Here is a 27983-nt window from a genome sequence, read left to right as displayed (position 1 = left end):
ATCCTGTTTGCAGAGAAAAGATAACAGTAATTGTGACTGCATTTGCAGTAGCTTATAGATTGAATTTAGTCATTGTGGCTTGTTAGCGATGCTTGGTGAGCTGCTTGTGTTCCTGAAGCAATACATTAGAGTAACCTGACTTGAAAAAGGGACTGAAATAGTGGTTGTGTAGCAGTTCCTGAAAGCCTGTTTAGAAAGAAGCTGATGGAGAAAATCATTCCTTCATCCTCTCTTAAGAGTAAGTGATAACATTCTAGAGACAGCAATCTACATACCTGTAGTCTAGGAACAGATTAAACAAACAGCCCAACAAACAAAAATCTTACACCTCAAGAGGATAATTATTAAGGCATTTTGCCCTATGCTAACTTATTCCTTGCAACTTGTACTGATTGGAATTGAGTAGTGTGCTAAGGTGGACAGTCTAGTAACAGAGAAAATGCGTGAACCTTATTTTAGTTTACCGTTCTGCTACAGCTTCCTGTGACCTCCCATGAAGAGCAACTAGTTCCCCTTTTATATAAATACATTCTAAATAAATGCATTCCCTTAGAGTTATATAAAGACTCTTTGGTGATGAAGTAGAACATAACATTAAACGTATCTTCCAGGTATATTAGTTATGCTGTGCAACTTGAAGAGAATAAATAGTAGTGCTGCTTCCAAGAAGCTTGGGACAGCACTGTGGCTGTCCAAGAGGGAGCTGGGGGAAATGAGGGGAAAATGTCATAATGGGTCAGAAATACCTGAAGTAGCTAAGTACTTGGGCTTCTTTTCAACTGTCAAAGGAACAAGGCAGTACAGTCCTTGCCTGAATTAACAGCTAGCACAGAGGAGATCCATCCTTCTGTCCTTGCTTATTATAAAGACAAAGCTAAATCTTGCCCTGCATGAGTCCTGCATGTACCTGGGCCTACTCACTAGAGAACCTCTACAGATGCACCATTAGTATCTCAGCTTTACATTATTAGCACATTCATAGATTAAGACTTCTCTAGTACAGCAATTGGGAATAATGTTCACAGGCTGATTCATTTATTTTTAAATTTATTTGAGTAGCAGATATGTGTAATTATCAAGAGACACGATTCCACTATTTCCCAGAAGCATATTATAGACAGAAATTTTCTGGGCCATATGGTCTTTATGGTTTTGTTAGTCTTCTTACTGAGTTTCTTCTGTCGTCAGAAAACTACCCTTGCAAGTTCAAACAGAACCTGTGGAACAGCAAACACATTAATATGAATATTTATTTAATAATCCTTAGAACAGCCTACACTATAAATAATTTGAAAAATAACTATACCTGCAATTTAAAAGTTACTTGCACAGAACTGAAGACTAATCCCTTTGTACAGTCCACTACATCAATAAAATACCAATTCTCAAATTATGAAGTATATAAATTGCACTGGTTATTATCTTTTCAATGTGATAGTGGAAAAAGCCCCACCAACCTCTATGGTGATGAGTATTACTATCATCCACTCAAGGCGCAGAGCATGCTTTTCATTCAGATGATTTCGCATTAGGTCTGTCAACTCCATGCAGTGCTGAAGCTTTTCATTCATTACCTGCAAGACATTCCAAGCATATGGCAAATTTGGACTCCTTAAGTAGAATGAAATCACTAGATAAAGGAACACAGTCCACAGAAGGGCTCACAGAACAGAACTAGAAAGGTTAACACTCGTGTGAAAGTCCTGTAAGGCAATCTGCATTAAGAACAGAAGCTTCAATATAAACAATGAAGAGGTTGTCTTTACTCCGGGCTTCAGCAGTAGGCATTACATTGCCCTTCAATGAACTGACCTGAGCAATCATGTCAGTAAGAAGACTTGCTTTTCATCTCATTTTTTTAGCTTGTTTTTGTGCACAAAATTCAGAACAAGAATTAAATCTCCTCTTCTTATAACTATTTAAAGCCTTAGTGGCTTAGAAAATATGAGGCAGGGTTCTTAACCTAAACTGGGTAAGAAATGTGAGCAGGATACAAATACGTGGGAAAAAAGGTAGCATACCGTATCCTATTTTTCTTCAAATTTAGTTTCTACAAGTAAAACAGACATTCATGGAGCAGTCTGTAACCCTGCTGAGCCAGAGACAGCTGATCTGTCTGTGGAAAATTCTCCTAAGACACCTACCTTAACTCTGCGATTAATGTTGAGGAACTGGCAAGTCTTGTCATAAAGCTCTTCCAGTTTTTCTCTATCCCAGTAGAAGTCAGGTGTTATTAGCAGGTCTGAACTCAGATTTATACGGTGTCTAAAAAGAATGAGTAGCACAGTAGTACAAACGTCCTTTTGGTGACTATATAAGCAAGTATTTACATAGCAGTTAAAAGAAACAGGAAAAAGTAGGAGTCATTTGAAGTAAAACCTGAATTCTGTTTCATAATAGAAATACAGTTCTAGCAATTGTTTAAAGTCTGTCACATCTCCTGAAACTTATGCTGAGAATAATGTACTGTGTAACAATTTTGAACATAAATGACTCTTGCTTTATGGGAACACTGCCCCTCGTTACCTTCCTTAACTTTGATACCTGTAGAGAAGTCCTTGACTATGTTAGTAGCTTGCTGAAGCTTAATTAAAGTTACTGGGAAGCTTGTTTATATCACAGAACTCTTTTTAAGTGTGACTTCTACTCCATGCTGGATATGTGAGCATAGCACACCTTCATAACAAGCCTATTAACATTATAAAGGTTAAAACTGCTGCTCATATAAATCTGTGGACACTTAGCAACATTGTTCAGTATGGAACAGTACTTCAAATAGGGATATAAAAGCCAATATTTAAATACAAATTGCCTTTTTAATTTACCTCTTCATTGATTTTGGTGTTTTGTGTTTGTTATTTCTCCCCCCCTCTTTTGGTAAAGCTGTACAATTCTGTATTCTTAAGGGCCTGATTTTACTTGAGAAGGGGTAGAAAAAAAATACTAAATTCATACTATACGTTAGCGGTTTCTGAGTAAGTCAAGGGAAGAACAGAACTCACAGAGAAGTTTCACTAACTCTAGGCTGTAGTTAAAGAGTTCTATGTACTCCTGACCTTCCTTCTAGTATACTTTGCATCCTCTAGTATCTACTGTAGTGACTGCTTATGAGACCTGTGTTGCTGGACCTAGGAAAAGGTCCATGGCATTTAGCCATTTATAGTATGCTGCTTAACGCCCCTCTATAGTCAAGATGCCACAGGCAAATGGTCAGCCAGTGGGCCCTGTGTGCAAAGTCTCAGAATGGTAGGGGTTGCAAGGGACCTCTGGAAATCATTGAGTCCAACCCCCCTACCAAAGCAGGATCATCTTGGGCAGACCACACAGGAACGTTTCCAGGTGAGTTTTCTAGAGGAGACTCCACAAACTCTCTGGGCAGCCTGCTCCAGTGCTCCATCACCCTCACAGTAAAGATGTTTTTCTCTGTGTTGAGGTGGAACTTTCTGTGTTCCAGTTTGTATCCCTTTGTCCTATCACATGATACCACTGAAAAGAGACTGGCCCCTTCTTCTTGACAATCACCCTTCAGATCTTTGTGAACCTCAGGAAGATCCCCTCTCAGTCTTCTCCAGGACAAACAACCCCAGGTCACACAGCCTTTCTGCAGAGGACATGTTACAGTCCCTTAATCATCCTCATAGCCCTCTCTCAGACTCTGTTTAGTATTTGCCTGTCCCTCTTGGAACAAAAGGTTGACAGAATGCCCCCCCGCCCCACCCTCCTGGTGTTTAGTATGTATTCAGGTGGAGTTAGATAATGGTTGAAATTCTATGGTTCTATTCTGGCTTTTGTATCATGCCCAGCTTAACTTTTAAGTTCTTTGTAATAAAACATCTTGGGTGTAACAAAAAAAAGTTACCTTAATGCGAAGAGTTCTCCAATTTTTTGCATTACATCTGCATGAGACAGTTTTACCTTCCTTCGTGACTTTAGTATCTGCAAAGTAACAAGTTTTTCACTTCTTATCAAAGAGCATGTACCAGTAAGAAGTCTGGAGTTCTACCACCCGAAGTATGTGTGCAAGTTAAAATCTGAATGCTTATTGTACTTAATATCGTTTTATTTCTGTAGTGCCTTGCTTACCTAGCTTTGTAATACAGAGCATCACCATGTAACCAGTCGTCCAGTTTTTTTCATAAATCAGAGTGCATCACTAGTATCTAAAAAGAATCCTGGAGCATTTTCTGTGAATGATTTCCTGAACAAGATAATTTGTTTGTTCTTCCTAGTATTATTATTTTAAAATCGTGATAGTGTTCTTTTATGTTGCCATTGCTTAACCTCTCTGTAGCCTTTTCCCTTACAATAAACAATGCATTACCCTTCATTTACTTCCTTTAAAAAAAATAAACTTTTTTCCCTTTTGAACCCTATGAATCTCATTTTTATATGGCCCATCATATAAGCTTTGCAATTTAAGTCTCATGAAGAACTGTCAAGTAAGTATTTCACTCAAACTCTCCATTGCATTCAAGCTGAAGTGCATTACTTTCAGCCCAAGCTGCCACACATAGTGTTTGACCAGGTTTTTAAATGCTGCTTGTTCTATTATGTAGACATTCAGCAGTGGCAGATGACAGTGGCACAACATGGGAAGTGTTATGCAGAATCCCACTCTTGACCCTTTGAAGACTGATGGTTTCTTGTCCCATTGCTTTGCAGGTGTTCTCAGCCACTCTACATTGATGGCTTTACCATTAAATGTGTTAAGCATTCAATTGCTTTTTACATTTCTTCATCTGTATTTGCATTGATCTTTTACAAAGTGCAGGAGAAAAGGAGGGGAGAGGTACAAATAAAACCTCACCTCTGGGATTGACTGGATAGATTCCACAAAGTTATCCAATAATGATTCCCAAATAGCCAGCTTCACTGCAACACAGAGGTGACAAGAACACTGTAAGAGGTATACATACTTTCAAGTAATTGTAACTTTAAATTTGCCATCATGATGCTTCAAGACACACTGATACATACAAACTTACTTGCAGCAAGTTACTGTTAGTATTACATAATCAATGATCATACATATACAGACAGATCTGGGTTGGGCAGTGACATACCTGCATGCAAAACCACCTTAAGCACAGCTCCCTTCTCCAAATGACCCTGGAGAGTTATTGCTTCAGCCCCAGAGTTGTGTGTTTAAGTGCTCTAGCTTATGTACAAAGCCTTTGTAAACTACATTCCAAGGAGGCTGCAGACAATGAGCCATGCTGGAGTTGAGCTGAATTCACATGGTGACTCTCAGAAGTCTCCACTACATCTCTAGTGTCCTGCAGAACTCTCTCCATTTGTCAAGTATTGGAGGCAACATTGTCAAACTACAGACAGTTAGCTTGTATAGACACAGCACCTGTTCTTGCTGAAGCTAAATTCAAACTGAAGCGCTCTCCCATTTTGTTTTCAGTGAATATACTGTTCACCAAAAATCTAACTTCTCTTCTGTGGAAGCTGTTCAGCAGAGGCAATGGCAACACAACTTCCCACTATGCCTGTAAAGGTATTTGTACATTGAGATGATACAACCTGGGCCTTTGGTTTTTTTAAATGAAGATTCCCAGATAAGAGTAACATCAAAAATTAACCCTGTTTACTCAGAAAAAATGATCAGGGAAGATTTAATTGCCAGAATGAGCTCTTTTATGGTAGTAATCAAATGTATGTTGTAGTCAGGATGCTGACAATAAAGCCAGTGCTGAGCATTTGTCACACTCAGATTTTTAAAACAGAGGTCTAATACAAGTCAGTGACTTACACGTTATTTAATTTGGCCTCTGAAAAAAGCCAACAGGCATTTCAGCTATCACTGATAATTTGACAGAAGTGGATTTCTGCTGTGCCATAAAATTTGACTTAGCCTATATTTGCATCCTTTATTTTTATTGAACCTTATCAAACTGTTTTCCTTGTATTGCACTAACATAAATTGGTACCAATTGTCTCCTGGAAATAAATCTCTTCCTACAATACACGTGGCACTACTCTTCCATGCAATAGCCTTACGAATAGGAAAACTACAGAAAACTAAAACCTTTTTTTTCCTCAACAGCTCTTCCTTTGACACTCAAGAACCATTTACTCCTTGATCAATTAGTGTGTAATTTAAAAAACAAGCATTCTGTTTCTTGATGTCTTTCCTGTTTAAAGGTGCACTTCCCCATTACTATAGGAATCCTGTGAGTGACCCTAAATGTTGTAGACCAGATCTCCTTTAAAGGTCTTTCCAAGGACGGCCTTAATGCTGGAAGCTTCTACTCATGCTTCCTACCTTATCTGAGGTCTGAAACAGCAGAGAGGTGTATTTCCTCAAGCAGCACCACCACCATTGAGCTTTTCTCCCAGTGTTTCCTGCCAGGGCTACTAAGTCTGAAAAACATTATCTGTGACTCTGGTCCACACCCCCACACCTGTGATAGTGGTATATCTCCTCAGCTAGGAATCACTGCTCTACATTACTTCTTTAGCTGGCATCTAGCTTTTTTGGTTAAGAGGAAATCAGGTCAGGATACCTGAGGTTACTGACAGCTTTCTAGTACTGGACTCTATTCTCATTGCTATCCTAGAACAGCTCTTAAGGGTGGGGAACAGGATGCTCAGTAGAATGTGTGTCTTTAAGTACGTTTTTTAATGTGCTTTGTTCATCTTTATGTAGAATGATGCAACTCAAATGTAGAGAAAACAAGGTGGAAGTTTTGAAAATGAATCCTCCCACTGAAGCACAGTGGGAGGATTTGCCTAAAGCAGACACAGAGCCTTCTCCAACCTGTCACTATACAAGTGACATTTTTAACAACATTTCACAAATTCTGTAGCATAGCCTGATACTACAAACAATACTGACTTACCAGAAAGACAAAGGGCATTAGAAAAGGCAAATTTTTGCAGCACAACTTCATCACTATCCAGCTCAGAGTTTAACAAGATTTCTCCTTTATGAAGCTTTGACTGACCTCTGTTAAAACAGGATTGAAGTACCTTCATTGACTAAGCCACCAGCAAAGGAACATTCAAAGAACAATAAATAATGTATAAATAAATAATTAAAAAAAATATAAAGCATGCCCTATCTATATGGGTATCTTCCCAATTCTTGCATTTTACTCACGTTCAACTTGACAATAAAAAAAGCAAATTGGTTCCTCAGTATAAGACTAATATGACTGGACTTTCCAGGTTCAAATGAAACTGCAGCAAGCTGTGATGGTAACTGCAGCATTACTGTATACATGCAAGCAGGATGCTGGACTCTTTCCTGCTCTCTATCTCCTCTATTATCTATTTCTATTTTCCTTCTCTTCTGCCCCTTTTAACACCACTCCATCCTTGCTATTATATTACTTTCCCTGAAACCTCTATTGCATAGGGGGCACAAGAGTCATTCAATTTGTCATGTCAATTTCACTATGAAACTTGGTAAACACAATGGAGTATCTCAGGAATAACAAATCAAAGAACTGGATAGTAGCTGCAGTTTTCAAATGGCCAGGAAAAAGCAACCCCCCAAACCTGTCCTCATATCAGGTTGACTTAAATTAAGACCAACTGCGCTAGCTCAGTTCTTAGTGTCACAATATCCTGTCTAGGAGCTGTTTTTTGGGGCTGTAGGAAGATCAGATAAATTATTTAGTATTTTACATTAAGAAATATTTCCTTAGAGACTATTTGCTCCCCATAATGAAAAAAATATTAGTAAGGCAAGACAACTTGCCAGGTGAGACTCTAGAATGGGTAGTGCAGGGAGGTTGTGGGTGCCTCCTCCCTGGGGGTGTTCAAGGCCAGGCTGGATGAGGCCTTGAGCAGCCAAGTCTAGTTTAGAGGTTGAAGTAGATGATCTCTAAGGTCCATTCCAGTCTAAGCCATTCTGTGCTTCTATGATCATTCAATAGTACCCAAAACTTTCCTAGGAACTGAAGTATGTGAATAATTACATCTTTGTATGTGAACCTACAGGGCACTAAGGAAAGCTCATGCAGAGAACACTTTCTGTGATGTACATAGTTTGGGACTGCTGAATAACATGTTCAGTTGCATGGGCATAGAGCTTCATCATTTACAGAATCTATTACATAACCATGTCACAAAAGCCACTCCATGCAAGTTTAGTAGTATAGCAAAATTTGACAATTTAGATTTGCTGTTGTCTTCTTATTTTAGTCATTTGAAAAAGAGTAAGGACAGGTACATTTTTACTAGTTGATTTTGCTTGACTTTGTTTTAGGTGTCTATTAGGTTTTATACAGACAGTGCCTGAATATACTCACTCTCCTATTCTATAGTTCAGTTCTTCATTCTCCCAGTGGACTAGTGCAACTTCATATGGCTGAATTTCATGCTGTTCTAGCACTTGCATGATACTCTTCATCTAAGAAAGAGAATTGCACACACAGAAACAGTTACCACACAGTACACTATTACTCTACAAAGACCTCACACATAAAATAGGTTGATGAATGCAACTTTCACACTTAAGTTATTTAAATAACAATGAGTGGTGTGTTAAGTAATGAAGTGATTATAAACACACTTCTGAAGCTCTCTGTAGCTGTGTTGAAGAATTTGTGGCTGTGAACAACTGCAAGGAATCTGTGAAGACTAAAATGCCATTTAATGTCTGCATATAAAAGAGTAAGGATTAACCACAGCAGCAGTGAAGACAATGCAGACGTATTCAGTATTACAACAATGAACTGCAGAAGATTTTGGCAGGTGTCCGAGTGTGGGAACAAAATCTTCAGTGTGTAAGTGCATCAGATGGCCGGTTCTGACAAAATTAGTAGTTTGCTGCTAAAATCAATAGTTTTGTTTCAGCTAGCAGAGGCTGGGCTATATTACAGAAATCGGTAAAAATTATTTCAGCTGCTCACATTCAACCCCATAAACATCTAAATGTGCAGAAATTGGAATATTGTGATTTTATTCTCACCTACACTAAAACCAGATAAAGGATTAAAGAACCCTTTTCTCTCACAAAACTTTCTCCTGATATCTGACTTAGGATTTCTCATAAAAAGAAACACAAGGCTCCCATTACAAAAATAATTCTGCAATCAGAACAAGTTCTCAATTAAAACAACCCACTTGCCTACAGATTTTTAGAAGGCATTTAGCTACACAACAGCCAATGAAAAACCAAACAGGATACGCTAAATTCTTTAGAGGTTATTCTTCCATAACTCAAAACACTCTCTTCAAAATAACAGATAACAATTAGAACTTTTACTGCAAAATAGTACGCTAGTAAATTGTCCATGAAGTTTATTTTTCAGGTTAAGTACTCTAAGAAAGTGTATTGGATGACCTGCAAGAGGGATTTTCTTTGCAGTGCTTTCTTGCTTTCAAAACTTTTGGTAGTATTATGTCAGAGAGAAACGTTTTCCACTAAACCTCCTCCTGCCCCCCATCCTCCAGCTGCAACTGCTTGTCTCATAATTCTGAATCTAATAGTGGCATGACTAGTACCTGCCATATACTCCAAGTCTTGTCTTAAAAAAAAAAGAATATGAAAAATAGTTTTCGGTTTCTGAACAAGGAATTGTCTGCTGTTAGGTCTGACAGGTCAGTCAGCCAGCTATTGTGGTGTCCAGGGAACATCTCACCAATGCAAACCCCACTAAAACAATACCAGATTTAACAGCCAGCCCATGATGTTGCATGTCAGACTTTCAGAGCATGCTCACTTGGATCCAGGTGCTCTAGCTGGCTTTGTAAAGTCATTACTAATATAGTAATAATGATGTTGTTAATAGACTATCATTCCCATCAGAACTACAAACCAGCTCAGGCTTCCCAGGGCCAGTACAAAGCAAGATTTAATAAAGCTTTCCAGACTGTAACTGATGCTGTGACATTTTTATGTCTTGTGATGTGCATACCTTCAAAGTTCTTCCATTGCTCTGGATAATAAAAAAAAAAATGTATTTCAGTGGCAGCTTTCTTTTATCTAGTCAGAGTAATACAAAGGCTTCCACTGACTGATACCAGCATTTTATAGCAGGGACTACCTGTGGCACAGTACATTTAATGCAAGGAGATGGATTCACTAAATGCAAACTCTTCCTATTACAGGAAGTCACATAACAAAACTTCTTTTTAAAGAAAAGAAAAACAAACCCAAGAAAGCCAACCAGATGAAACTCCACCTCAAAGCTAGTTTTGCTTTTTGCCCTTGCTATTTTTGGTGGGGGAAGCTGTTGCGCAATCTTCCTACTCGGGCATTGACATTTTAGATGTCTATTGCTAATCACTGTGTAGTTATTACTTCTTGTTAAGTGTCTATTAGTTTAAAAAAGCTTTTCTTCTCCTAATAGTCATTCTGGTGTACTTCTAAAATGCAATTTTGTCCATTTACAGTGATTCTCTATGTTCTGTTTTACTGAATTACTTTCAGTTTCTGTTCTACAGACCAGTTTTGGGGTTTGTTTTGGTTTGTTGTTCGTTTGTTTTGTTTATTTCAGTTCATTAAAACATGCATAAAAATACCTCCACTATCTGACCAAACTTTGGAAGTTCAAACTTTGACTATGATTTCAATAAGCAGAAAGAGGCAGTCTTTCTTTAAAGTTACTAGTACTGACAAGGAAAACATGGTCTCCATTTTTCAAGGGTACTTAAGCATGTACAACAAAATAAGATTTTTACAAGAGTACTTCAGTGGGTGCCCAGATCATAAAAATGAAGAGAAGCTAGTCAGCCAGTCTTTAGTAATACCTGAGGATCAGTAGCGTAGTTACAGCCACAGCATCCTAAGTGTGCTACAGGCAAGGTTGGAAGGGAGAACTAGTATCTTTTTTGTAGGCCAGCTGATATACTGAAACCCCCCAAACCAGACAGGGAGTCAGGAACACTTCAGGTCTGAAACAGAAAAAGCGAGCTTGAATCCAGAATCATCTGGAACAACTGCTCTGTGTTTTCATTTACACTGATGAAAATCCTCCTGTGAACTTCTGTGCATCTAAGTAACACCTTTGCAATGCACCATTTACTTTCACATACTCTGCCTACAAGTGAGATTGATTTTTTGTCTCTCTTTGTATCCAGAATCCAGTTTTATTTAAACACATTAACAAATAAAAATTGGAAAAAATAAGTAACACAGTAATTGAAACAGGTATGCCTGAGCACCAAAGTATCCTAAGGGGTAGATAATGTCAATACCAACATATTTTAATAATTGTACCAACAAGTAAAAATCTTCCTTTGGGAAAACTAGTCAAAATAAAGAACTAAAAGCTGCTTACAAATTTTGTCTCTTTGAAAGTTAGCCAAACATGAGTTTTTAATAGATTTTACTTAAATGGAATAGAATAAAATGATTCTTCCTTTTCTTCTCACACATTTTCTGTTGCTTTTCAAACAACCATTCCTATTTTTCTCATCTATTTCTTCAGGGTGTAGACCAGCAAGAATATTCTTTTTCTCAGTCTCACTAGAGTAAAGTTTCAGATTCTTAGCCATTTTGAATGTTACACATGTATTTGCTCAATTTGTGCAGGAAGTCAAGTTTCAAAGGTGACATGCCAGCAACCCACACACTTGAAGGTAGCAGCAGGCAAGCACCTCTACTCATTACAAGAATCAATCTTTTTCCTTCACTGAGGCATCCAAGCTCCCAAAAAAACCCGAAGCATGCTGAGCTTTGTGGGACTGACAAAACATCTGCTTATGAGATTTTAACAGTTTTGCTTTACTTACACTTTTCTCTTCCACATTCCAAAAAACAACAGCCCCTTCCCTGTGAATTCAAGAAAAAGCTGAGGTGTAACTTCACTGGTTTGAAATACTTAAATACAATACTCAAATTGTACAGTGGTAATTTTTGTCATTGTGAACCAACAAAATTAATGTTGTCTTCACAAATCCTGCATAATAGCTGCCTTTTAACCATAATTTGATGGGAAAAAAAAAATAAATGAGAAGGTAAGAGGTCTTTTAGCCATTTAAGTAATTCTGATTTTTTTTTTTTTTAAATCATTGATTGTACTCCTTGATTTACATGAAGTAATATGATGCCGTGATCTAGCAAGCTGCACTGCTTTTTTCACCCCACTGCCATTAATAAGGTAATTTCAGGGCATGATTTATAGCTCACCTAAAGAAAAAAATCATGCCAGGATCATTATCTTTTGCAGATTTGTCAGTACCGATCACCAAAACATTTGCAGCATCTAGTTGTGAAATCAATAAAAAAAAATACAAAAAGTTAGTGAAATTTCTAAACAGAACAGCTATAAGCATTTAATTCCTGTTTAACAATTACATGCTAACATGTCAGTCCCATGTTTTACTTTTCTGATGGAAAAGCTTGCCAGGAAACAACTACAGCATCAAAAATTACACTGCTTCTCTGAAGTGCCATATTCTAGACAGACTGGGCCCCTATGGTGGAATCCTTAGTTAATGAAATGTAACAGTTCTGAAAAGCAACAGACTTAAGGGAAAACTGATGCAGGGCACAGAAAATAACCAGAAGAGAATACATAGCTGGACATGCAACAGGAGTCAACTATGGAAGTTACCCAGAAACACAGAGAAATTCTTATTCAAATCTGCTTGCCCAGAAAGTTTTTCTACTTTCTTTATAGTGAGTGACTAAGTCTGTACTCAGATTGTGCTGACTTTGACAGTCAGAAACAGAAGCATACCCTCAAGACAGGAGAGGTTAAACCTGCTTTTTCCTTCAGATCAGAAGTGTGTTTTTGAAGCAATCTTCCAGCTACCCTCATTTACCACACTTCCTGTGCACAGCAGAACAATGCCAGGGTACACAAACTGGGTTTTTTTTTGTGTTTGGGGTTGTTTTTTTTGCATTGAACACCTAACATGTAAAAAATTCAACCCCTTTGTAAAAAGATCATAAATTTGATCACATCAAATTCACCCTCAAGCCATAAAGGTAAACTAAGGCAGCAAAAAGAAATGACCAAGTATTGGATGTATTTTGCTAATACCTAATTAAGATCACACAGCTGGTCTAGACCACACAGCTGGTCTGTTAAAGACTTTTCTGTCACTTGCTATTCCAGTTCAAAAACACATTATTTGATGGATCACTAGATCGAGTTCTGAGTGTGAAGCTTGAGTTCAGCATGGAAGAAACATTTGTCTGCATTTACTCATTTTCCTTTTCAAATATCATTCTTATCTTTAGTAATCCACTCCAGCCAAAGCACACACAACTGAAAAGGATTTGGTCCCTTTTAAGTAGAGGTACAGGATCGGCCTCCAAAATGGTTTTAAAGAGGTCAAAACCACTAATAATGCTTAGGAATAACACTACAAGGTAACAAATACACACAATAATTACTAGCTTAAGATTTCTATGTGCTAATTTTTTTTTTATTTTCCAAGATTTACTGTTTAAGTTGGTAACCAAGCACTGCTATAGCCACAAGCCAATCACAAAATTGGATATGCTGGCATAATCCAACATCCTTTCATCCCTACTCCCTCCAAACCTTTGATAAATACCATGAAGAAATGGAAGAAAGGGAAACACCTCACACGCAGGGTAAGATAACCAGCAACAACAACATTTGCCTTACTATTCAGTCATGCTGGGGATTGTACAAAGTTCTATCCCAACAGTGGTGACCACGGTTAAGTTTTAATACAAAGAAACTACAAAGGAACATGAAGTCTAAGCTCTAAAGCACCTTGTCTTTCGAAGTTCACCTTTCTGAGCAAGAAAATCATTAGTAAACCTTGTGTTTGAAAGAGACTCACTGGACTGTTACTGCACTTGGATTGTTAACTGTTTTGAGAGACAGCCAGGTATTTGATAACCTCTACCAAAATGCCCATAAACACTGTTGTCTCTTCATTCAAAATAAGTAAACAAATAACCCCCAGCATTCTACCACCAATTTATGAAAATTAGAGATGTTCTAGGGCCTAAGTTTCCTTAAACTATAAAATGCTCCACTTGTTACTCTCTTGGAACATACTTCAGCTATATAAGCTACATCCAGGCCATGCTTTCCCAAGCCTTCAAAGATACCTTGTATATACACCAGAACCAATTATTTAGGTGAAGCCCAGCTAAGTGAAGCAATAAAAAATGGCTATGACGTATTTGGCCCAATTTAATATTAAAAAGAAAAAAAGTATCAACTGCATTCTCTTTACTAAGCATTTATGCATGTATCCTTTTCATTTCACTTAGTCATCAAGATTGCCTCTCACATGCTTTCCTCCCCAGCCCTCAGTGATTTACATTAATAGAGGCGTGGATGTGGAAAGAAGATGCAACATGTCAAATTAGGGATTCTTTTTTGACAGCTGATGCACTACAATATCACATTACTAAAAAACTAACTGAATTAAAGAAAACTTCCAGATTTTTTTCAGTTAGTGAATTTGTACAGAAATTCTATCAGAAAAAGTCCAAATTTATTTTTCCTGCAGGCAACCAATATGTCAATATTTTTAGTGTAACTGTAATTCAGGAAAAATTATTGTAACAGCAAATGCTGACAGTGCTGTTCTGAAAGGTTTAGTTGTGGGGGTTTTTAGGCAAATGGAATTTTTAAGCAAAGCAGCATTTTTATAGGCAGTATGATATATTCCAGGGTATTAGCAGAATAAGAATACATTAAGTTATAAAAGCTATATGCCTCACCCATATTTAATTTCCCAAGGTATAATGTTGTTTTTTAATATGTTTCAAAAATCTACCTCTAGGCAAACTTGTTATTTCAACATATCCATGTGAAGTCAGGTCATGACAGAGATTACCAAGATGATATTCATCTGCTGTTGCAAAGGCTGTGCACTGCATCAGATTCTGTGCCAAAGGAATAAAAATTTGAGTTAGGGCAAAGCCGAAGCAAGATGTTTGTATGACAATTGTTTGCCTCAAATTTACCAGAAGAGTAACTTTCTTCATTTATTCACCCTTTTCTATGCTATCATTGCCATGCTGTCCACCTGGGGTACAAATACTAACATGATTACTTGCTCCAGTTAAATGGGAAAGCAAATCATAGACTAAGATGAAACCAGGTCACACGAGTAAGTTACACCAAAACATGTAGTGATAAAGACACAGAGAATCCTTCTTTCCTTGAATGACAATCAAATGCTTTAACAGTACAGCTACACATGCTACTACTCTCCTATCCTACATCTTACACCACACTCATTCAGGTGACTTCTGAAATGAAGACACCCTCAATACCAGCTGGTACATCTGTATTTTAAAAATAAACTGAGTTCAACTATCCCAGCCTGCTTATCAAGCAGAAGCTCCAACCACAAGCATCATGATCCTCCATGCAGAAAGCTCACTGTGCAGGTAACTTCTGGGGTATGAGCCAGTGCAGCTTTGCAGTACTGGAAGTCACATCTTCCAGGCCACTTGTGGGTGCTGCAGATCTACAGTGTCCCCTTGCACTGAATCTGGCTACACAACAGGGTCTCACCACGCTCAAACGGCATGCAACAGCCAAAGTTTCTCTCAATATTCCACAATCTTAAATAACTAAAATTCCATATTCCAACAAATAACTGGAAAAAATATACAGACTTGCAATGAGGTTGACTCATGCATGGCAAAGTAGTCACCTGTGTAAAGATTTTCTTGATTAATCAAACAACTCGCAATAAACTAATTTACAAAGTCTTACTACCCACTTTAAACAGATTTCTTTGTTCTGATACCACATATGTCCCATGATAACATTTTTCAGTAGTGGAAGTTACTCAGAAAGCAAAGCATCTCATTGTGGATCAGTCACTTCCCAACTTTTTATAACTCATACATGTGAGAATGTAACTAATAACAAATGAAACTAGAACTGTTCTCATTTGCAAGCACTTGTAACCACACAACACTTTAACTTAAAAGCCCAGTTATATTCTCACAGCACTTATACACTATCAGACAGCAAGGCGTAACAAGGTGTTCTATTCCTTGAGAGGCTTGTTAAGCAGTCACCAGAATCACCACCACACATTTAAACCTTTCCTTTCTTTTATGTCAACATTCTGTTATTACTTCCAAAGCTCTGCTTATACATCATCTTCATTCAACGATCACTAACAGAAAATAGTATTTGGCATTACAGTATTTGGAAAGCAATTTTGTAGGCGTATTTCCACGACTGCTGTAAAGCTGAGTTGACAGTGGAACAGAACTGTGTTTTCAGACATCATGTTTAGTTAAACCCAGACATTTTCTGCTAAGACTACATGCCTGAAATAGCATTTTGAATGACCACTAGTTTGGGTTTGTTTTTTAATGATTTTTTATATTTTGCCTTGTGTGTGGGGAGGGTTGTTTTGTTTTGTTATATACAACATATTGTTTCACTTAAGACTTTACTAAAATATTGTTTGATCTAGATTGGGTGTAATTTGAGATTAAGACATCTAAAAATATGTGTACACTGGCACTTTGAATGTCTAAGATCCTGTGACAGTTGGTGAAGGTACAGCCAGAAAGTCTATACTCCAGTATCCAATCCTAAATCTACTGGCCCACTGACCTTAGTGCCATGCTTTCTGTTGTATCGCTTTCATCTACAAACTTAAACCCCAGAATTCAAAGATGTGCAGTTGTGCTAGAAAGAAATTCCAGGTACTCACACCCTCCTCCTTTCTGCCCACAGCTGGGGCTTGAGATTCTATTCAGAACACCACAACAGCTAACCATTCTGAGTACCTCAACGACTCCACACCCCTAACAATTGCACAGGCTCATGGAACCATCATTCCCCACAGCCGACCCCTTCCCCTTTAAGCACACAAAAAAAAATTAAGAAAGAGAAGGTATAGGATCAGCTTAAATCCTTATATCACCATAGGGATCATTCTTCGTCTTAACTGTAGGCAGTACCATGTCTTTAATTTCAAGCTTTTTCTGTGCTGTCTGGCTATAGGATTAAGAATCAACTCGGGGCTTTTCATACCATCAGACTTTATGAGATTAACTAAACTGACTGACTGAACCAGTTAACTGCTTTCAAGTAATTCCTCCATCTATCCTGAGAAACTGGTCCTACAATCATTTATCACTGCTGGTGCTTAGCACTTTGCCTGCAAACGACACATGAGGACCAGTGCTGGGGAGAAGTGGGAAGGACCTCATTCACAAATTGTTCTACAGAAGGAAGGTGTTAACTGTCAGGTTCTCCTAGAAGGAAAACTCTTTGGGGTTCACCTAACTGAGAACCTTAGGACAGCTGCAGACTGGCAAGAAGACACTGCTGCCTGTCCCCAGGTAACTGCCCTGGCAATAGGGCTTGAATTACTCCACACACATGCAGAAAGATCACTTTTTTTGTGCCACCAGAATTTAGTAATAGCATGCTGAAAAATCCTCAAGGATTCTCCATTTGCACTTTTAACAGTCATCTTGCAGAATTCAGCAACATCTTTAAATTATTTCTCTATGCTACATATCTATAAGGATATACACACAAGTGAAAAAAAAACAACCCAAAACCACAAAACCAGCACAAACTTACTCTGGATCTGTCAGCCTGCAGTCAAGGTGATAGCCTGCCCATACCCCTGTAGATGGGGCTATACATCTGGGATTTATTAAAAAATAGCAGATATTTATGCCAGATCTGAGTTTGTGTGCTTTCTGGCACAGCATTTTGCCATGTGGAAGCTTCTTCAGAAAGTCTAATATTATTTCAGGCAGTCTTTTCTCCATTTCTCCACAATGGAAGAGAAGGAAAAACAGCAATGCATATTCTTTGCATACATACATAAGAAAATATTAAACAAATGGCTTGCATTTTATGCTGCCATTTAAAAGCCTCAAGAATCTAAAAGTATTGTCACTTCAATTCACTCAACAGAAAGAAGCAACACGTGAACGTAAGGTCAGAGCATGAATAACAGACTTGACACAGTGTTACAGGACTATTCTTCACTTACTATTTTCAAAGCAACAGGAAAATACAAATGGGAACTAAATCATCTACAATGGAGTCCTCATGCTACATTAAACCAAATTTCTGCTCTTCATACAAAATATTAAGCAGAAGCTTAGATGACAAGTAGACATACATTAAAAATATCACTTTCTGTGCTCACATTCAGCACATCATCTAATAGATACATTTTGCAATGGGGAAGCTATTTTGAAAGCACAATGGTTGTTTCAGTCTCATCTACAATACCATTTTATTAATAGTAACTTGGAACTCAGTTGTTATTCTAGCCTGAGAACAAAACTGTTACTGAGAACAGTAACACTTCCTGACACTAAGGTTTTCTTTGGAAATCTTACATTCAGGTATGCTTAAGGTCTGCCTTGACTACTGTTGAGGCTTGCAAAGAACTATCTTAAGGAGAAATAGCGCACAAGTATTCACTGTTCCAACACTAAACAAAGAAATTCTCATCAAATAAACACATTAATTTCATTGAAATGTTACTCTAAATCCAAATCTAAATCCAAATTAAACTGATGAAGTCTCCTTAATGTTTTATCAACTACAAATTTCATACTTTACCTCCACATCTGACAGTAGTGGCTGATTAGTTCTGGAAGGCTGCTTGGTCCTTGGTGCTTTTGGTGGCCTCTTAACTGTCTGGTTACCATGTTTTGGAATAATTTTACCAGCTGATACAACGGAGTAAAATCTTGACGGTATGTTCCTAAGCTTTTTAATATGCTTTGTATTGAGCTTGTAGTTTTGAGTCACTGCCACACTAGAACACTTCCTGAATGGAAAAAAAATCTCCCCATGTGGATAATACACATTTTTTCCCACAGCTGATACATTTCCTTGGAGCAGCTGCCAATTCTTGACTTGTGCACATCGACTTGTCAAATGAGGGGAAGCAGTTTTCAGAGCATATAAATTCCAAGACTGTGCCAGTCCGTGAGCTGTTCTGTCAACTTCATTATCCAGCTTTAATAGCCGACGTCCAGTTTTATTCAAGCTTTGGCACTGGCATATTGTTGTTAAAGTGCGGAAAGATCTAGTCTGAAGGTGTAGAAGTTTCAGTTGCATTGCTTCCCTCGGAGCTGGATTTAAAACAAACATTCATTAGCTGTTTGGAAAGAATATTCTTTTCAACGATCTAGGTGACGTATACCCTCTTTGAATGTGTTATTACTCTTAAGCACATAAACATTGCTGGGTTTAAACAGCCTTTTTTCCAGTGTTCTAAAAATGCTCTAATTAAGACCAAAACACATTATTAAGCTGCATGGTGCAACATGGTGAAGAAGTAGGACTGGCTGCTGTGTCAATATGCAGTCAGGCATCTTTTCCTTCTGTTGCTCATCTTGTGCAGCACTTTGCACTTTCAGTAACCCCACTAGCAAAATTACTCATGAGCAAGGACACACCTTTAAGAGGACATGAGACTCCGTGAATCATTATTTCATATGTAATAAAAAGAACAATTGGGTTACTCCGCACTTGCACGGGAATGTCACCTACGGAACACACCACCATCAGCTCTGCTGTATTGCAAATATCCAGGCACAGATCCAGCTTTGTTCACCTGTCACGTACAGAAAAAGAGCCAAATTCATCAGGTGATGGTCTTGGTCCTTTTAGTACGTACTGGTGCAATGGGGACCACAAGGCCTGCTTGTAAATCTATCTGTGCTGGCGGAAATGTGACGATGTCCTTACTTTGTTATTCCAGACAGAGAGCAAGATGGTATTTATACTACCTTGTACAACCTAATCAAAAAAGTCTGAAATACCTCAGCACGTGTGTTTCACTTGCTGAAATGTCACAGACCCTAGGCCCTGCCCCCATCTTTTATTAACCATTTCCCTCATGACAAAAAAAAAAAAAAATCTACCTTCACTGAGTAATTAACAAAAGTCATTAAGTTGCATAGCTTGAAAAAAATGCCAATGTCAGGATATTTTTCAAAAAATGTGGAAAGAAGGTTTTCAGCATCCCTGTACTTTCAAAATTGGTATTATTTAACATAATAGTTCAAATAAGTATTGTCTTGTGAGAACAAATCATTGCGTGCCAACTGGAGCCATCCCTTCATCTGGACAAGGATAGCTAAGATGTTAGCAGAATACACACACAAGTCAAAATACTCCAAAAGACAACACTAAAATCTCCATAATGGGCATGCACTAATTCTGGTGAAGGAGGCATGTAATTCTACAATTAAAAAGGGGGGGAAAAATAAAAAAAAGGCAGGACATAAACCAGCTACCACAGAATGAGTAATTGATATTGAGTGTAGTTTTATGATCTTCATTTGTAGCTTTTTGACAAATTTTAAGCCTGTTATTTGCATACTTAACAGAGTAAACTTACTGTACTGTAAACACAGGACAGACATGTACTGTATTTAAAGTTATTAAAAATATGAACCCAGGACAAGACACAGCTGTAGACTTTGACAATCAAGAGTTGTAAAACTCTGTAACTGCAAAGTGGTCAAAAGCTGTCAAAAGCCTGGGCAAGGGGAGAAGACTCCAGTAGCATGGGATAACTAGCAGAGACTCACAAATGCCAGGTAGATCCGTGCTTTCCTAGCAAAAAAAAACTCGTGTTTAACGACAATGGTCCCAGGAGTGACTTTGTAACTAAGCGGGGTTACAGCAAGTTTCAAGGATGTAGAGATCACACAGACTAAATTCCAACAAAGAGCCTATATGCCAGATTTGTAGCAACAGAAGCACCTGGCCAGGCAGGGCAGATCCAAAAAATCGCAGGCACACAGCAGCAGACACAAAACTGGTCCTTCCTGCCTCCGTCAAGGCTGCAGCGAGCCGTCTTGCCTTCCTCCGCCGCCGCGGCGCGGCTGCCGTCAAGGCCCTACCAACAGGGAGCTGCCTTTCCTCCGAAGGAAATGATGACGGAGACAATCCCACCCCTACATCAGCCACACCCCTATCGATAAGCGTGGCGGGGAGGGGCCCCATTCCCATTGGCTGCCTGCCGATGGGGGCAGGAAAGAGGCCGACAGGGAACCAATCAGGAGGATAACCCGCACTGCCTCCGCAGGAAGGCGGCGGCCATTACCGTCCCTGCCCGTGGGGGCAGTCCAGGCAGTTTGGTCCTGCCTCGCGGCGGCGCGTGAAACTAACGGGCGCCCCTGGCGGACACGGGGAGGCACCACCGCTAGGCCAAACATCACCGCGCAGGCGGCCCGCCCCCCTTTCCTTAATGCTCGGCTTCCGCCGTAGCTGCGCCAACACCAGTACTAGGTGAAGCAGCTCATAGGCTGCGGCGCCACAATACCTGAATACCAAAGGAAGCAGGGGTACGGGCCGATAACTGATTTGCTCCGGAAGGGCCAGTCCAGGGGCGGAGGAACGGATGGCGCAGGAAACCATCCTACTCCCTCCTGGGGCAGGGCTCTTTCTCACCCTTGAAACTGCCTCTCCTCGCTCAGCTTACGGCCGCGGGGACCTCCCACTCACGGCAGGATCAAGGACAGCGGGAAGGGCGGGGAAGGGCGAACAAGGTCGTAGGCGCTGCTGTAGGCCCAACCCGCAGGCCGTTCACGCCGCCGCCGTCCCTCCTACTGCTCCCTCCCTCCGCTGCCGCTCACGGAATGCTCCCAGCATCCCAGTATGGGCTCCCTGCTTCCCTGCCCCAGCACAACTTTCCGCTGCAGTCCCCACCGGCAGCAAGGAGCCGCCAAAAAGGAGCCGCCCCTCCCCCTCCTCGCGGCGCGCTCCCGCCCGCCGCCACCGCGGGAGGGGCGAGGCAGTTCCCGTAGCGCACCAGCACTGACCTGGGGGAGGGGGCGAGCCGCTCTCCGCCGCGCGAGCCGCGGCCCCGCCCACCGCCCGCCGAGCTCCGCCAGGGCGCGCGGGCTGCCAGGCCCCGCCCGCCCGTCCGTCGCCGTGCCGCGCGGCGGGTGCGGCTGACTCACCAATAACGTCCGGCTGCCTCGCCCCACTTCCGGGGGCTGGCTTGTCGGATCGTGGGGGTGGAGCAAGATGGCGGCAGTAACAGCGCTACCGGTCTCCCTCTCGGGCAGGTTTAAGGGGTCCGTCACGGCCTAGCGCGCTCTTTACCAGCAGCAGGGTGGGGGGCAGAAGATACCTGAAGGGCCGGCTGATGCCCCTCCGGCCGGGAAGTGGCTGCTTTCTAATGTCGGGCCCCTTGGTTACGGCCTCTGGCCTAGCCGTGGGTGCCGGGCGGGGCCAGAGGCCGGCTCTCGGCCTATTCCTGAGGGCGGGGGCAGTGCCAGAGTCGTGCCTTGGGGAGGCCCGTTTAGCCTAGGGCCGCGCCGCCGGGAGGCGGCGCTATGGGCAGTGCAGTGCAAGTTCCGTGCTGCCGGCTCTGAGCTGGAAGCACAGCCGCGGGGGCCGGGTGCCGCTTTGGGCCGCCCTTTCCTGGCCTCGCCCTCGTTTGGCGCTGCGCTTGCTGTGGCCCTTTACTGACCGGAATAGGCCCTGGGAAGCTATAAATTATGTTCTTGTTTTTTTCTGGTTCCGTGTTCAGTTCTGAGTCCCCGGGCGTGGGGCTTCGGCTGACAGAACAGAAATCTTCAAATAAAAGCCTTGAGTTGGCTGAGCTCACTGTAGGGCTGGTCATGCTTGGCTCATTGTCCTCACCTGTAAAGAAAGTTTGGGGAAAAACGTAAATAAGGTGTATAATGGACAGCAAGTAGTGTGCATTTTCATGATACAGGATACACTCAAATACATGGTTTTAGTTTTAATTTGACTTTGCATCTGGATAATTGAGCAGTTGGAGAGTGCATTTTAGTCTAGAATGAACTGCAGTTTTGGCAGGGGCAGTTGTTTGGAATTTTCTTCACTGAAAAGACTCCTGGTTTTCTTCAAAAGTAGCCATAAGAACCTGACCAGTTTGTGCTATTTTTGTTTGGTTGGGGTTTTTTTGTTTTTTTTTTTTTAGTGTGGGCCACTGCTTTAAAGGCACAGAAGCTTCTATGATTATCATGGTTTAACTGCAGCTGGCAACTGCACACCATACAGCTGTTTGCTCATTTCACCCCCACCCCATCCCTGGTGGAATGAGGGAAAGAATTGGAAGGATAAAAGTGAGAAAACTCATGGACTGAGATAAGAACTGTTTAAGAATTGAAATAAATTTGTAATAATAATTATAATTAATTCCAAAATTGTAATGAAAAGGAAAGTGACAAAGATTAAAACAGAAGCAAATCAATTGAACAAATGAAAACAGTTCCTTTCCAACTGACTGATAGCCAGTGCCTAAGGAGTGGCCCCACTGCCAACCTTCTCCCAGGTTTATATGCTGAGCTTGGTGTCATATGTTAGAGAACATCTCTGGTCAGGTGGAGTTAGCTGTCCCAGCTGTATTACCTCACAACTTGTGCACCTCCCAGCCTACTCCCTGGCAGGGAAGTATGAGGAGCTGAAAAGGCCTTCACTCTGTGTAAGCACTGATAAACAATAGCTAAAGCGTCCCCAAATTATCAACATGTTTTTCAGCACAAATCCAAAACATAGTGCCATGCTAACTAACATGAGGAAACTTAACTGTACCCCAGCCAAAACCGACATAAAGGCCTTGCGTTTATTTAAACAAATAGAAGATGTTTCTTCTCAACAACAACAAAAAAATTGATCTTCTCCATTTTAGATCCTTTGCATATTTTACAATAAAAGACAGACTGCCTCAGATCCTCACAAGAGTTATTGATACTCTGCATCGACATAAAAATGAATTTTTTGAAGAACACGGTGAGGTAAGAGTAAGGTCTTTTTGTCTGCAGGTACCCCCCCTGACCCCCCCCCCCCAACTTTTGAGACCCTCTGCCTTGTTTCTACTGGTTTCTTTCTGCAATCATTACTTGTCTGTCTGAATCTTTTTCTCTCTCTCTTTTTTTTATTACTTATGTTCTCTTGTAGGTGCTTTTCAGTAATTTTGTAACTCACCTTTCTATCTAACCCTTTTCTGATCTATCTTCTGCAGTTTCTTTACTTTCTCACACTTTTATGTTGCTGCAGTGTTTAATAGACTGTAATGACTTTGAACATGGCAATGTTTCAGTACTCTGTTCGCTTCTAATAAGGAAGAAATCCAGTCTAAAAAGAAATCCCATGAACAATTAATTTTAGAATCTTAGGTGTAAAATGAGCTTCATTCACCAAAATGTGTTTGATGGAATCAAGGTCTTATTTGCTGGCATTTGAAGTACTTCCATCTTTCATGAAAAATTTATCTATGTTTCTACAGGAATAAATACTCAGAATAGAATGTTCTTCACTTGTTTCAGAAAGGTGTTGAAGCAGAGAAGAGAGCTATATCTTTCCTCTCCAAACTGCGTAATGAACTGCAAACAGACAAACCAGTGACCCCTTTAGAAGATGAGCTACCTGATGCTGCATTGTGGAACCAGTATCTAGACTACCAACGAAATTTATCAAATGGAAATGGAGAACCAAGTTGGTTTCAGTCCCCTTGGTTGTATGTAGAGTGTTACATGTATCGAAGAATTCATGCAGCGTTAGCACACAAGTAAGTGTTTCCTAGCTCGGTATATTACTCTGCAAAACCTTATTTCTTTCCATTTTTATTTTAGGAGAACGAAAGACAACTGGGGAATGAGGTAAAGGAAGATCTTAGGCTTTTACCATACTTTTTTTACTTATCTTGCACCTCAGATTTAAAATGAATACTCACTCTTTCCATGTAGCAGAATTTGACGCTCATGAAGCCACTAATTGTTGGGGCATTCTAACTTGTTTTGCTGCTCAAAATCTGAAATTATAATTTGAAAACTGTTTTTTAGAGCAGTAGACCCAGGATAAGCAGTCCTTGCTGCTCATTCCACACCATTTTCTTAGTCACAGCAGTGTTTGCAGACCATACGTTGCATTAAATTTGGGAAGTGATCCTGGTTAAAAATAACTTGGTAAGAAAAACTTCATGTACTACAGAGAAGTGACAGTACAATGTAGTCAGGTAGGAATGAACAGTTTTAAGTTCCCGCTGCTCCATGCATACTGGATTTGCCCTTACTATTACAGATCCACAAACACAGTAATTGGTCTCTGTTTCTGCTGGTATATTACATAATTTGAAGTGTTGTAGCAAAAACTTCAAATATCAGATGGGTCTGTTGCATTGCATTGAAAAAACTGAGCAGACACCTTTTCTTAGTGAACTTTAAGCATATGTTTGGATGGAAGTTCAGTCATTTGTCAAAACACGGAGGTACACATGTTTCATAATAGGTGCTATATTTCTTGTATATTGCAAGAATTGAATTGTCATCTTTGTTGATTTTCTAACATCCTAGATACAAGCTTTCATGAGAACAACTTCATATCACTGTAAGAGATTTTGATATGGGAAGTACACATTAACACATACAAATACACTTATGCTTGAGCCAGCAATTCACTACATTAATTCACTTGTGTGTTGCAGTTTTAATTCTCCATGTCTGAAGGCTGGACTTCAAAGTTACCACTATATGTGCAGTTCCCAGGATTGTTGTGACTGAACACTTGTTCACTTTCTGAGTATATTTCCAGGAGTATAAAGATGTCTTGTAAGCTGTCTGCTTCACCAAGATACAATATCAGACTGTTATTGAGATATATGAAAATCTACTATGCCAAATTAGAAGGTAGTAGGCCGGTAGTATGGCCTAAAAAACTATGAACTTTGAGCTCGTGTGGCAGATGTGGCAACTATGTTAATATATTTGTTCTTCTATTTCAGCCCACCTATTGACAGCTTTGATGTATTTAAAGAAGGAAAGGCTCAAAATTTCTTTGAATCCCAAGAGGCTGTTATTGCCCTGTGCACATACTTTCAGGAACTTCTTAAAAACATCAAGGATCTAGATGAAAGGCAACTTCAGGAGGAACTTTTTAAGCTACTGCAGGTAAACTAGTAGTGCTTAATGTAGGAATTTAAAATATCTGTGCTATGGAACAAACAAAAACTTGATGTTGTAAAGAATCCGAGTCTGATATGGAAATGGAAACATAACTCTTCTGTTTGTAAAAAAAGCAGTCAAATACTGACAGCCATTCTGTATTGCTGCTACTCTAGAAATACTTAGCTTCTATTAAATGTGACATTTTTGTTATACTGCTGCTCTTCATTGTGTATGTGAAAACACAGCTTCTTCTTTCTCAAAAAAAAAAGTACCTCTAGAACATTTTAAATTCAAGTTCCAGATGTCCTTTTTGTTAAAACTGCATTTTATTGAGACTGTAGACATTTTCAGATTTCTTTGGGAAAAAAGTTTAGAAGTCAGTCTGGGCCAGAAGTGGTTTGAAAGCTTTGTAACTTGGAAAATAAGGCCTTTTGGGTAGAATACAAAATACCACATGATTGCAAATAAGTCCATTAGCTGTCATGTATTTGATTAATCTTCAGAAAGACCTCATTAGTGTGTACTTAAAATACAAGTTCTTCCTTGGCAGTGTTCTCACTGGTATTTTCTGGAATTACAGTATGGAGAATATTTGCATTATAAGGTTTGTGATCAGTGTTTTTACATTGATCTAAATCTTCATCTTTGTCATTTCTTATGCATATTTCTGATGCTACATAAATACAGAACATTGGTTTCTTCCACAAGAAGAACATTGGTTTCTTCTTCTTGTTTGTATTAAGATTTCAGTACAAGAAGTTGAATTTTATTAAAGCTTGTAGGAAAATGTGCAGTTAGAACCTAAATGTCTCTAAAATAAAACCAACCAAAGAAAACCTGTAGTTTATGTGAAATTTAGAGTGCAACTACCCTAAGACTTAGCAAATGTTTTTGTTCTTCCTTCCTAGGTATCCTTGTGGGGCAATAAGTGTGACCTTTCTTTTTCAGCTGGTGAAAACAGATCTCAGAAGTCCAGTCCTTTACAATCCCTGGAAGACATGATACCTCACATCTTAGTGAATGATATGGAAAAAATTTGGTCGCTACTTATAAATGCCAAAAAAACAAATACAGAAAAAAGTAATGTTAGGGTTGACGTGATCCTGGATAATGCCGGGTTTGAACTTGTCAGTGATCTTGTGTTGGCTGATTTCCTGTTACTGTCAAAGCTAGTGGATGAAGTCCATTTTCATGGAAAAAGTATTCCGTGGTATGTGTCAGATACCACAAAGCATGATTTTAACTGGACGATTAAACAACTGCAGTCAGCTAATCATATGTGGATGTCTAGATGTGGGATAAACTGGGAGGGCAATTTGAAAAAGGGAGTTTGGGTTTACCATGATCACATGTTTTGGACTTTACCACATGACTTTTCCAGTATGGCTGAAGTTGCTCCTGACTTATATGCTGATCTACAGAAGTCAAACTTGCTTCTTTTCAAAGGTGATCTAAACTATAGAAAATTAACAGGAGATAGAAAATGGGAATATAGTGTTCCATTTCATCAAGCCTTGAACAAGTTTCATCCTGCTCCTCTTTGTAGTTTGAGAACACTCAAATCTGACACTCAGGTTGGCCTAAAACCTGGACAAGGTGAACAACTTCAGGCTTCTGAACCTGAGTGGATGGTGAGTGGAAAATACGGGATTGTTCAGTTTGATGCTGCTTTCTAGTCAAATGGTTCCTAATATTCTGAAAGGGAGACTCAGTCTGTCCAAGATTCTTTTTTCTTTGCACTTTTTCCTCCCAAGTGATTTGTTTGTTTTGTTCCACAAAAAAAATTAAATTTTGTGCAAAGGTTTGTGAACTGTATGCCTAAATCAGTTTGCATTTCAGTATATTTTGTTTTTCTAATATCCATCAGATGTTTAAGATGAACATTTAGTTGTACATGATTTTTTTTTTTCCTCATCTGTGAGTGAGTTCATGGCTAACAAGTGAAAAATCTGCTTCAGAAACCATTTATTCAGTCCTACATAAACATGTTTGCGTATTTCAGGATAATTTGTGCTCCACATGCCATGCATTGCATGCAACTGAATATTTTAGACGATGTGCAAATTAACTCCAGATGGATTCATTGCAACCCACTGCAGGATCATACTTTGTAACTTGAAAATCGAGATGACTTTATTGCATAAATTGTTTTTCACTTCCTTCTTGTATCCATGGACAAATAACTTCTGATGTT

At 39.6% G+C, this 27983-nt stretch overlaps 2 protein-coding genes across 2 annotated transcripts; one reads left to right on the top strand and one right to left on the bottom strand.

Annotated features, from left to right (window-relative positions):
* Positions 1-1073: 1073 nt before the first annotated feature.
* Positions 1074-19007, bottom strand: RMND1 (required for meiotic nuclear division 1 homolog). The gene is made up of 11 exons (XM_009897059.2): positions 18471-19007; positions 14677-14785; positions 12092-12167; positions 11695-11734; positions 8265-8365; positions 6849-6955; positions 4808-4872; positions 3860-3936; positions 2145-2265; positions 1458-1574; positions 1074-1217 (listed from the first exon to the last, which is right to left on the bottom strand). The coding sequence occupies exons 1-11, from the start codon at positions 19005-19007 to the stop codon at positions 1185-1187; spliced, it is 1383 nt and encodes a 460-aa protein (XP_009895361.2). The 3' UTR covers positions 1074-1184.
* Positions 19008-21697: 2690 nt separating this feature from the next.
* On the top strand, positions 21698-27692 carry ARMT1 (acidic residue methyltransferase 1). The gene is made up of 5 exons (XM_054162703.1): positions 21698-21949; positions 23536-23641; positions 24173-24414; positions 25627-25792; positions 26698-27692. The coding sequence occupies exons 1-5, from the start codon at positions 21900-21902 to the stop codon at positions 27463-27465; spliced, it is 1332 nt and encodes a 443-aa protein (XP_054018678.1). The 5' UTR covers positions 21698-21899; the 3' UTR covers positions 27466-27692.
* Positions 27693-27983: the final 291 nt, after the last annotated feature.

This window comes from Dryobates pubescens, chromosome 6 (assembly GCF_014839835.1).
Source record: "Dryobates pubescens isolate bDryPub1 chromosome 6, bDryPub1.pri, whole genome shotgun sequence".
Taxonomy (NCBI): domain Eukaryota; kingdom Metazoa; phylum Chordata; class Aves; order Piciformes; family Picidae; genus Dryobates; species Dryobates pubescens.
Note: the sequence above shows the minus strand (reverse complement) of the source record. Positions and strands in the feature narration are given on the sequence as shown.

Coding starts and splice junctions, on each gene's coding strand:
- RMND1 (XM_009897059.2), bottom strand. CDS start 19,007: ATGTTTGTTTTAAATCCAGCTCCGAGGGAAGCAATGCAACTGAAACTT. Junction 12,168..14,676: donor AATAACAAGTTTGCCTAGAG/GTAGATTTTTGA, acceptor TTTCACAACTAG/ATGCTGCAAATGTTTTGGTG. Junction 4,873..6,848: donor TAATGCCCTTTGTCTTTCTG/GTAAGTCAGTAT, acceptor TCTGTGTTGCAG/TGAAGCTGGCTATTTGGGAA.
- ARMT1 (XM_054162703.1), top strand. CDS start 21,900: ATGGCGGCAGTAACAGCGCTACCGGTCTCCCTCTCGGGCAGGTTTAAG. Junction 21,950..23,535: donor CTCTCGGGCAGGTTTAAGGG/GTCCGTCACGGC, acceptor TCTCCATTTTAG/ATCCTTTGCATATTTTACAA. Junction 23,642..24,172: donor TTTTTGAAGAACACGGTGAG/GTAAGAGTAAGG, acceptor CACTTGTTTCAG/AAAGGTGTTGAAGCAGAGAA.